The sequence below is a fragment of the Tiliqua scincoides genome, chromosome 6, assembly GCF_035046505.1.
Source record: "Tiliqua scincoides isolate rTilSci1 chromosome 6, rTilSci1.hap2, whole genome shotgun sequence".
Lineage (NCBI taxonomy): Eukaryota > Metazoa > Chordata > Lepidosauria > Squamata > Scincidae > Tiliqua > Tiliqua scincoides.
In genome coordinates, this window is record NC_089826.1 from 60,463,868 (window position 1) to 60,475,941 (window position 12,074).

The following is a 12,074-nucleotide window of genomic DNA, read 5'->3' on the forward strand; positions in this document are numbered from 1 at the left end:
TTCTGTTGGGTATTGGTGCCAGTGTGAACTGACTGCCATGCGGTTGGGCAGTATGGTTGGGATGGGATCTATGAAACACTATGAATATGCCTCACTGGGAACATTCAGAGAGACACAGATACAAATTAGTTATTTGTTTGTTCAACTTGGGCATCTGATTGGGGTAGAGCTTTAGTTCAGTAGCAAGTACTTGCTTTTGCATGCAAAAAGCCTCTGTGTCAAACCCTGACATCTCCAGGTAGGGAAAGACCTCTGTGTGAAATCCCAAAGAGCCATTGCTAATCAATGTAGGCAAGACTGAACCAGATGGACCAGTGATCAGACTCAGTAGAAGAGAGCTTCCTGTAGGAGAACTTCCAAAAATATTATGCTTCAGGAAATCTTAGCTTAATCACCTGCTCAGTGTCCTTGATTGCAGTGGACTACTATGTGACCAGAAAAGTAATTACTGAATTGTACCATATATATCTCCATCGGCTGAAACTTCTTTCTTGCAGTGAAAAGACATCTCTTTGCACTTACAAAGCTTGACTGGATGCAAATCCATCACTTTAGACAACTTCAGTAACAATACAGTTTCAATGCTTGCTGTTTGCAGTTACCTTTCTCAGTGACAGCTCTACATTTGTGTCTGCATTGAAATTATATTTGGCAACAGCTTCTCCAATCTCTCCAACGGGTGCTGGGGGTGGTGGTCGTGCAGGCTGTGCTTTTTCTGGGGGAGTAAGTTTCTGAAACGAGAAAGGTGGTTGCTTTAATAAGTTTGTGAAACTTGTGCAACTAGTTTGTAAGATTAATGGGACAAGAAGCACATATCCCAAAACAAACAAAAAACCTAAAGGACAAACCTCCACATATGAAATGGGAAAAATACCAACTCTTCCATAGTGCTCGCCCTCATACCAGTTTTGATCCACTTTCCTGAGGATATAGACAGTGTCTCCTTTCTTAAACGACAGTTCCCTGTAACAGATGTTTATAGAACAGTCATGGTTATCTATTTTGAATATGTACACTCCACCTTCCTGTCTAATAACAGGCCTTAAAAGCAGTTGAAAATAAGTATACAACAAACATAATACATTGCTTTTTGTCTCTAAGGGATGGGGAGCTTCCACACTCGGGCATCTGTTCAGCTGAATGTTTAGATTTTCTAACTATGTTTGTAGTCCAAGTGGTTTTCACACAAAAGTCCTATCTGAATGTTAATTGTTGTTATAAGACACCAGTAGACTTGTGCAGATGTAACACTTAGGGCGCAATCCTAACTAACTTTCCAGCACTGACATAGCTGTGCCAATGTGGCATACACTGCATCCTGCAGTGGGGAGGCAGTCAAGGAGGCCTCCTCAAGGTAAGGGCATGTTTGTTACCTTACCTTGGGGCTCCATTGCAGCTAGGTCAGGGCTGGAAGGTTGGTTAGGATTGCACCCTTAGCCATGTTTAGGTTTAAATTTCATTGGTTGCAATTTGAAAAACTTTTATCTGAAACAGTCTAAACCAGGGGTATCAAACATAAGGCCCATGGGCCAAATTTAGCCTACAGAAGCGTTTTATCTGGCCCATGTGATAACTGGGCTGTCCCAGCACCACCATCAGCTGCCCTCAGCTGCTGAGCTGCAAAATGACACTTGGGCAGAAGTGGCACTGCTAGTGTTGGGAGAGTCCAATTAGCATGCAGGCCACCCTCTCAGCAGTGCCAATTTTGTAGAGGTGTCACTGCTGAAAGGGCAGAGCATTGGATGCTCATAGCTCTGCCCTTTCAACAGTGCAGCTTCTGCCAAGATGCTGGAAAGGAGAGATTGAAGCAGGACTTAGAAGGCGAGGAACAGTACAGGGAAGAGACAGACCAGGAGGAGTGAGGAAGGGAGAAGTGAGAAGCTGCCAAGGTGCTGGGAGAGCTCATCTATCATGTGGGCCACTCTTTCAGCAGCACCACTTCAGCTGAGGTGTCAATTTGCAGAGCACCTCTCAGCTGCTGAGCTGTGATGTGATACCTCCACAGAAGCAGCACTGCTGAAAGGGTGGCCCACATGAAAATTGGGCTCTCCCATATCTTGAAAATATCATCAAGACTTGCATATTTTATCTTCTGTCATTTGCAGTGAATGAGTTCCTATGTGAGAAAAAGTGGTTATTTCTGGCCATCACCTGCTGAACACCCGTACCTCAGCAGGTGCCACGAATGCTATCCAGTGCACTGTATGAAATGAGTTTGACACGCTTGGTCTAAGCCAGTGGTTCTCACACTTTTTAGCCTGGAACCCACTTCTGAGAATGACAATCTGTCTGGGGCCCACCGGAAGTGATGTCAGCAACCTGGAAGTGATGTCATAGCCAGAAATGACATCATCTAACAGGAAGTGATATCACTGTGATGTCAGAGCCGGAAGTGATGTCATCAAGCAGGAAGTTCCTGCCTAGAAACTCAAACTGTAAATGACAAGAGACAGTATTCCAGCTCAGAAGCTTCTTCCCATTCTCCCTGCCCTTGCTACCATTGCTATCAAGCAAAAAATAAAACATCTGGAACAAAATATTTGTATTTATTAACTACTGTTTTTATTTCTGTCTTTATTTACAAAATCTCAAGCTATTTCTTGTAATAATAATGTTGGCATCCTTCAGTCTCAGAAGACTATGGTGTCACGCTCTGAATGGTGGTTCTGGAACAGAGTGTCCTCTCCAGTGCGCGAAGCCGGGTAAAATAGGTATGGAGGATAGGCTGTTACCCATGTAGCAAATCCCCCCTCTCCACGTCGCTGAAATGGTCCAATGGAAAGGCAGAAGCCAATAAGGTTGGTTCCAGCGGCGTCGCAGGAGTTGCCAGAACGTGACTGTGTTCAGCCATGAACTGCCTCAGGGACTCCGGCTCCGGATTTTGCCTCGAGGTTGACTCCTGAAGCCTTTTCCATAACTGGATGTAGCCACAAGGCAGTGGAGGTTTGGGATCAGAGTTTTCCTTCTCTCAGATGAGCTGCCTTCCCAGGCTGACGAGTCCCATCTACCCGGTGGCTGTTTAGTCGCCTCTTACGACAAGTACAGCTAAACTGAGGGCCTATTCTTATCCCCAGCCCCCAGGGAAACAAGTACAGCCAAACTGAGGGCCTATTTTTAGGGCCTATTCTTAGGGCCCTATTCTTAGGCCTATTCTTCTATATTTCTTGTATTGCACTTGAAACTAACAAACATTGATGTGGCTATTGATACTGCGCACAGCATTAGCCAGAAACAAGTGCACCCTACTCTTGCACCTCAATACAAGAAGTAGCTTGAGTTTTTGTAAATAAAGGAAATAAAAAAGTAGTATCCCCCTCAGAAGGAAGATAAGCAGGGACGCTTCCCCTCATCTCCCCCAAGCACATCTACTCAGAATTGACTCCCATTATTGGCAACGGGGCTTACTCCCAGGTAAGAGTAGACAGAATTGCAGCCTAAGAGAGAAGTAAGAAGAGGGGAAGGGTGCACATCAGAGAAGCGGCTGGGGGAGCAGCACTCTCCCTGGGTGCTCCCCCCACATGCTTGCCCTCCCCCCCTCCTGGCTGCTGCTCTCTTGGCAGCCAGGCAACCAGGGATCCCCCCTCAGCCCAGGAAAGATATAAAGAGAGGACATGCTAGTCAGGGCAGGAAAGGATTGCGGCTTCCAGGTGATTTCAGAGAGGGAGAGAGGTCATGATGCAGAGGAGAACGGCAGTGGGGTGGCGGTGGTGGTGATGCTGCTTTCAAGGCAGGCTCACAAGATGGGAGATCACGCAGATCTGCCTCTACTCACCCAAGCCCTGTGTTCAGGTCAACACTCTCCAGCCCAGTCCAGCTGCAGAGGGGGGGGGCTGCTCTGTCTTGCAACCCCAAGGCAGCCCATCCCATCAAGGCAGCCAAGCTGACAAAGGTTGGTGGGGAGAAGCCTGGCTGGCTCGTCCACGTCTCTCCCGGCCTTTCTCTGACTGCAATCCAAGCCTGCACTCTGCGATTGGCCCCCCTGAGGGAAGCCTCCAAGTGCAGAGGGAGATCCAGCTGGAAGGCAGCAGCACGCTTTCTGGAGAAAAGCAGCACACTGCTTTCTTTGCATATGTGCAAGCCACTCCTAGTTACATCTCAATGCCGGGAAGCTTAAAATGGCGACGACCAGGCTTTGCCCACTTCCAAAATGGCACCGCCTAGGTCTTTTGCCATCAGCTTCTGTCAGCTTCTTGCGACCCACCAGAAATTGGATCACAACCCACCAAGTGGGTCCCGACCCACAGTTTGAGAACCACTGGTCTAAGCCATTTGCACCTTGCTAGGAAAAAATCAACCAGTTTGCAGTTTTTATAAAGGTAGAATTGTCACATTTAGCAAAGTAATATGCTTGGCATCAGTCTGTATGCATGAATTTACTTCCTAGCTAGATAAAATTGCAAGTGGTTGCAAAAAAAGTAGAAATGATTTTAGTGTTACATGTGAAAAAACATCTTAGTACACTATAAAATGAAGATGTAACTCAGTGGTAGAGGCAGTTGCTTTACATGCAGAAAGTTCCAGATTCTATCCTTGGCATCTCTAAGAAGGGCTGGAAAGACTCCTTCCTGAAACCTGAAGAGTCACTGCCCAACAGAATAGACCAGTGATTCCCAAAATGTGGGTCAGGACCCACTAGGTGGGTCATGAGCCAATTTCAGGTGGGTCCCCATTCATTTCAATATTTTATTTTTAATATATTGGTGCTATCATGGTATGTGACTGCATTTGGTGAAATGTTATAGGCCTATAATTTTAACAAGCTACTAGGTATATTCTTTTAACAATGATAGTAAATGGGACTTACTCCTGAGTAAGTGTGGGTAGGACTGCAGTCTAGGATTGTTAAAAATTTTCCCGCCTGATGCCATCACTTCTGATGGCTCCTGACAGATTCTCATTATAAAAAGTGGGTCCTGGAGTTAAATGTGTGAGATCCACTGGTATAGATAAAACTGAGCAAGATGAACCAATGGTCTGAATTCAATATAAAGGCAGCTTCATACCTTCTTAAAGCTGTTCCCTCTGAGCAACAAAAGACTTCAGTTTTGGAAGCCAACATTTTGAGTTTCCAGAATTTATCATGCCTCAGCTGCAGCTGGATTTTATACACTTTTTGTAATTACAGGAAATACTGCAGGGATTAATTTCCTGTTGAAGTATTGAACGTTTGCATATTTGCAGAATGCTTAAAGAGTGTTCAATTAAGCTAGAAGAGTTTAACTACATCAAAAACAGTACAACATTTGTACCAATTAAAGGCAATGTATGCAGCTTTTCTTTGCTCTCAAAATTGCTGTAACAGCCATAATGATTTTTTAAGGAAAAATAACTATCACTGCTACTTACTTTGAGGTCTGAGCCTTAAAATCATATACAGCTCTAGCTGGCAGTCTCTGAAAAGGAGACAAAAAAATGGGCTCACATTATATATTTAAAAAATAATGTTATAAAGAAAGGCCCCATTTTTTAAAAAGTGTTTATATACTTCTTATTACATAAAGCATTTAAATAAAACATCTGACACTTTAAGCGCTACATTGATACTGGTGTCATTAATGTTCTTTCTAGAGATTCTCATTCTGTCCCATAAAGGGGAGAAAAGGGCTTAGATCTGTTTGTTCACATAATACACATTCTCAAGGAGACTTTTGTAAATTAATATAATTTTCTGGAAAAGCAGACAAAGATGCTTTTGAATCCTTGAAGAGCGCTATTGCAAAGAAATATATATATGTTTGTTGAAAATTGGTATATAAATATATACATTTATCTTTACGCATCTGCCTGATTATGAGTGTAACCATCATTTTTTCCACCCTAAGCTCTCTCTAACACAACCCCTCCCTATGGTGTACCAAATTGCAAACAGGTAGCTCTCACTCAGAAAAGATCCTAGTGGATTGTGCCCTCTAGGAACATACAGAAATGGAGCCTGGAAAATAACTGATCACACTTCATGGTGTAATACTAGGTTTATTATGCTGAAATCCAGCCTAGCTACCAGTCAAACGCACCACAGTACCAGACTTCCTGAGGGCTGCTCATGGATATGGTACTGTGTGTCCAAATGAATAAATAATTTACTGGTTCTTATCAATGTATATATCTGTAGAATAGTTTTAGGATCTTTTGCAACCATTTCAACAAGTTTTCCAAAAGCATGTGCTACACACTGATATAAGAACTAATCTTATGTACATGAACTCAGGCTCAAACAACCAGTCTAGACTCCCTTGATAGTGCTGAATTGAAATGTCCAGGAGTTGTGTTGGACTGGTGTTTGACAGACTGCACTCCAAGCCCATTTGAACCCAGACTTCCTTCTTTCTTTTGCCTGCAATTTCCCAAGACACACACAGTTTTTGTAGCACCTGGGCAAGAAAGGTACCATTGACTAATATTCCATAAATGCCTGGCAAATGACTCCACAGACTACTTCCGGCTTCAGATTCTTTCGAATTAAACATTTCATTTAAACTACCTCTCTCTCTGGAGCGCTTTTTCTTTCCTTTGAAGTACATCGACCCACATCCGTGAAGGCAGAAGAATAATTCCCAGGAGACCCCTGGTCTACTGAAAATAAAATGCCATTTTGTGAAATTTAATTAAAAGCAAAGCTGTTATGCTTCATTTTAAGGGACGCTACATCTAAAATATCTGCAAACGTATAATGCAGGTTTGAGGCTAAAAACATAGATACAATTACTGTAAAAGAAAATGGACACAACAGCATTCAAAAGATACACTTGTGGAAATTACGAGCACTAATACGTTTTGGTTTCAAGCCGAATTTTTACACAATCAGAGAGCAAAACAGGACCAACACATTTTTCCTAATGCTAATGTATATAGCACTGGTTTTAGCAACTAGAGGAAGTAGGACATATTGAAGATGCAAATGGTAGAAAAAGAAAAACATGGCAATGAATCATAGTATTTTCAATATGTAACCACGTGCAGGGGAATATGCCAAAAGCATGCCACAATGACAAAATGACAAGCTAAACATGTTTTAGGATTATCAATAAATATGCAATCCTCTTTCATGTGAGCAATTTCCTAGTACTACACATAAAAATTAAAGCTCCGGTATTGTCTTAAGGCACTTTATTCTGATATACCCATTTGAATGGCATGATTATTGCAACACATGCTTTGGATGCAATCCTAAACATGCTTACCAGGAAGTAAGTCCTATTGAACTTAGAGGAGCATATTTCTCAATAAATATGCCTAGGATCATGATGTTTGTTCATTACAGGACATGTGCAAATATCTGGTTTAGTTAACTTTAAAAGATATATTTTTAAATGTTCCCTGAAAAATAAAGCAAGGGGTATGCTTCAAAACTACAGGAGTTCCAGCTGTTAAATAAATTAAAACCTCTCTGCTAGTATATTGGCAGCTAATTTAATTTTCATTACTTCCAGCAAACCCATCAGTGACTTGGGAACAAGTACAATCCATAGAAATTTAACAGCCAACATACAGCTGCTGGGCTATACTATCAATACCATCCCATCAGCCAAACTAATTTCAAGCTGCAATTTGTGTCAGCTAAAATCTGCAACATCTGGAAGGCCCTCTGGGTTCCTTCATATAAGATGAGTTTCTTGTAATGATGTCAGTTCTCTGTCAGTAACTGCAGACATTCCATATATAATTGTCAAATGCTACTAAGGAATGTGTGTCTGTCTTGTCACATGCTATGGAAAGGGGATTGACCTCACCCTGAAGCTGAATGTCTCTGAATATTATTATAAATACATCATATGTTGCACTGGTCAAATTATTGTGTTGTTGCTAAAATGTAAAACAATGGAACAGTAATTCCTGCCAACTACATTATACAAGACAAATTCGCTAGACAAAGACTATAATAATACTCACCTTGTCTGGGCCCTTTGGAATTTGTGCCTCTTAAAACTGAATGGAATCGTTTAAGTAAAAAAAATATATTCTAGTTTTGCTGCCATCAGAAATGTGGCATTATGACAATGAGCTTAAAATACAAATCAGAATATGAAACCCTCTAAGTTTAGTTAGTCATGATTCCTTAGTCATGACTAAGTTCAGGATTCAATCCTCTGTTCACAAGTGTTTCAGTGAGCAAACCTTTTTAGTCACAGCTGAATGCTCATTGGTAAACCTAGGTAGAACCAATTTTAAAAGCAGATTTTCTTCAATTGTTTAATAGTATTATTTCACAATATAGTGCCACATCTGAGTTTCTATTTTATTGTGAAATCCTTGCCCTACTCATAGACAACTTGTTTTCTTTAAAATCTCTGGGTTTTTAAAAATTAGTTTAGTTCTTGGGAACAGATCTTTTCAAAGGTGTAACTGTAATTTTCATTAAGAGTCACAACTCTCGTATTCCGATGGGGTTTTTTAAATGTTAAGGCTATACTTTCCCTTTATGTGGTGATGAGATGATTATGTATATTTGTATCGATAGCTTTAACTTTCCATAACTGTATCCCTCATTACTGACCCAGTCCGTTATTGTGCAAGGTACTCTTAATTTCCAGATAAACACACCATATAAAAGTAAACACAACAGCTGGAAATGAAAGGGATAGAGATGGATGAAGCAATCACAAGCATAAAGAAAAGGAGGTAATCCACCTTGGAAACACAGCACACTATCGTTTTCTTGGCAAGCGTTGTTGGTTGTATCCATGTCTTGATAAGAGGCACTAAGAGGTAATCTTCCACATTCATTCTGGTACAACGGGCAATGAATAGCACCATCCTGAGGCAGTGGATGAAAAAGCTGGTGCACTGGACTCTTTCTAAGAGCTTTAAGGGAGGAATTCCTTTCAGGAACATCTGGAAGAAGCTCAGAAATAAGTCTGTGCAATATACTGTTGTCAGGCAAGCTTCCTCTTCTTTTTTCTGCTTTGATTTGGTCACAAATATCCTTAAGAGCAGAGTCCAAGGCTTCAAAGACAGCTGATTTGCATTTAGTCTTTTCTGCCTGCTTTTTGGGGGTTGAACTTTTTTTCCTCCGGAAAGGCACTGGGCTAACTAGGAATGCTATCTTAGAAAGGCCAGAGTCTGAGTCCTGTCTTCTAGAGTCTTCTGGGGTAGGTTCTTCTTTAGCCCTTTCATGCTTTCGCATTGTGGTAAAGCGGGTATAGGATGCTGGGCATCTCCCCTTGCAGGAACTAACGAGATGCTTGTGATGATGGTGGTGGTGGTGGTGGTGGTGATGATGGTGGCCTGATCCATAAAAGCTTTCAGAGGATGTAAAAGAAAAGTGGTCAAAATCACTTTCACTACAAAAAGATGAGCCTTCTATCTGTATGAAGTCACTGAGGTCAGAGACCACCCCATCTTGATCACTGTCTGAATATTCCATGTGAGATCTTTGTGGCTCCTCACTTGTCACTTCAATATGAATTGGCACTAGCGTTTTAGAATTGCAATTCCTTTGTACCTGAGCAGCATGTCTACCTTGATTTTCCTCCTCTAGCAAGGATTCGATTGAAAATCGCCTCTTTGTACATAAGCTATTTTTAGGGGATTCGAGAAGGGTGACTGTTGATAATGCTTCTTCTCCTAAATTTGGCATTGATTTTGACTTCTGAATTAACTTTTCAAATTCAGATATTCTATTGGGCACCATGTCTCTGGGCACCTCCTCAGTGGAGGAATCTTTCCAGCCCTGTAGAAGGCATTTGTGCTGTTCTTTTTCATACTGCAACACCCTGGACTTTACTGAACAAATGACCTCGGAATTGAGCAAGTCTTTGCGATTGATGCGGTGCATTCTCTTATACATTTTTAGGAATCCAGGAGCATCATGTGCAGATCTATGACGTGCTCTAGACCTGCTGGAACCATGGCTCTCAGAGGCATACGGGGAGGTCCAGGTAAGTGAGGAGCTGCCTTGGGAATCTTCCTCACATAAAAGAGAAACCATGCTTTCGGACTTATTCTGCTGGTCAGGGTAGTTACAGTGATCATCTGCCAACAAGTCATCACAGCTACGGGATTTTCGCTTGGGAGAAGAAGTCTCTTCTGTGCTGCTCCAGATTTCAGCATTTTGACGGGCCATTTGCCAGCCATTCTTGTAGGTGACTGCCCTTCTTGAGTCAGCTGGGACAGCCAAGCGCTGTCCGTAGGTTCTACAGCAATCTAATTCGTCTGAGGTGTTGTGGTTGGGCACTGAGCAACTGGATAGGGATGAGCGTACTTTGCTAATATCCCCACCTTTATAATCCACAGAGCAGCATGGTGAAAAAGAGACATTGCCAGGAATTAACAGATTCAAAAAAAGACAGAAAAACAATTAGCACATGCCAGAGAGAACAGAGAAGAGAAAGTAGTTAGTGTTTATTGCTCAGCTAGAAACAGCAATATAAGATATACTTCACTAAAATACGGAAGACGAAAAACAAATAACGCAGTTTTAGCACTTAGACATATTAGCTGTTCTTGCCAATAATACCAGTTGCTTCCACTTAAATATTCTTTAAAATGTATAAGTGGAAAGACAGGGCACCTCTTTTCAGCAATTCTGCCAAATACAGATCAAGCTGGCCTCATTTTTATCTCAGGAAAAAAACCATGGGTCTATAGGATGACCATGGACAGCACTTACGTTGGTCAAAGGTGTCAAGTCTCACTTCAACAGCAAGGCAATACCAATAATTAGTTATATAGAGGCTGACTTCAAAACTAGACACTTGGGCATAAACATACTATGCTTTTACTTTCCCCTTTTAAAAAGTGGCCATATCCTTAAACAGACTGAGACAACAACGCCATGTTAAACAGGAGGCTAGTGTTAATGCACAGTTCTACTAGTCACAGAGAAAGGATAAGCAAGAAAAATTCTCTGTAGCTCTCCTGCATTCACTGCCTCAAGCTGTAGCCTGAAGGGGACCTAAAGGAACATGATTAGGGAGCATTTAGGAGCACTCTGATTCTCAGAAGACTTGAATTCAGATGCAAAACCTGTTTTAAGGACACAGAACTGTAGAGAACAGCCAGGAGTGTACAAGTATCAAGTTGAAACATTTGGACAAGGCATTGTCACTTATTGAATGACTAAGCAACAGGAAATAAGTATGCAAGCAGTTAAAGATAGGGTACAATTTTTTGCCCTTTGGAACTTTAGAAAGTAGATCTGCCATTCAACATTTTTTAAGGCTTCTCTTGATTAACCATTAACATGATATTTTGGATTTTTCTTGCTGCTTCAATGTTTAACATTTATTGTCTATATTGGGATTCTTAACTTTTTTTATGATTACAGACCCCCAGTGGATTCCCCAATATGTCCCCATACACGCTTCACCAGACTGTCAAAATAATCATCACAAGTCCTAATAGGTACCAGTGTGCTTTCAAAAAGTATCACTTGGTTTTAAACTCTTTCAAGACCCACCTAAATTTGCCAGACTTAAAAAAAAAAGATCTAGAAAGAGATAAAATTTAATTCAATTTATTTATAAGTAATTATAACAATGAGAAAGAAAAACCCTTAAACATTTATCTACCTATATTTACACATGCTTGCAAACTGCAGGCTCTCAGCTCCTTGCAGGGCAGTTAGCAGATACAGTATCCGATTTTTGAATAGCATCAGAGCTAAAGGCAATTAGTTATCTGATCTTTTCAACCCACCAAAAATCAGGTTGACCCACCAGTGAGTCCCAATCCACAGAACCACTGATAACATGAAAACAATTCTTTAAAAATTGTTCAGAGGTTGAGCCCCATACCCTCATCCTTTGGTTTCCATATCCCCAAGGGTATGGATACCCCTGTTAAGAATCACTGGTCTGTATACTCAGGCAAGGTCATTTGTTTTGCTTTGCTTTGTATGTATTGCCTGATTTTTTTTAAACTGCTAAATAAACAAATGAAAAAGAAAAAAGCATACTACTATTGTGTGGTATACATTCAGGCAAAGAAACTAAGAATTCTCCATACACAATTTACTGCAATGTGTCATGTTTTTCAGCGCCCTTTCATATGAGCTGCTAATACAAGATCTTCCGTTGAGAAGGCTGCATGTGCAAGATCTATACATTTGCCAGAAAGTTTGTCACTTTCTAGTT

General features: G+C 41.3%; 1 protein-coding gene across 38 annotated transcripts in view; it reads right to left on the reverse strand.

Moving 5' to 3' along the window:
- SORBS2 (sorbin and SH3 domain containing 2) overlaps nucleotides 1-12,074 on the reverse strand; it is a 327,753-nt gene that overhangs the window by 24,640 nt on the left and 291,039 nt on the right. For 30 of the 38 annotated variants that reach the window (XR_010794646.1, XM_066631534.1, XM_066631529.1 and 27 more), the window contains 4 exons: nucleotides 6,482-6,573; nucleotides 5,347-5,393; nucleotides 849-963; nucleotides 603-731 (listed from right to left, as the gene is read on the reverse strand). Coding sequence is in view for 37 of the 38 variants with exons in the window: in XM_066631534.1 (XP_066487631.1) it covers nucleotides 603-731; nucleotides 849-963; nucleotides 5,347-5,393; nucleotides 6,482-6,573 (383 nt within the window). In the remaining variant the exon portion in view is untranslated. Of the gene's footprint in view, nucleotides 1-602; nucleotides 732-848; nucleotides 964-5,346; nucleotides 5,394-6,481; nucleotides 6,574-8,628; nucleotides 10,219-12,074 lie in introns of all 38 variants that reach the window. The other 8 variants (XM_066631537.1, XM_066631551.1, XM_066631558.1 and 5 more) reach the window with 2 other exon arrangements.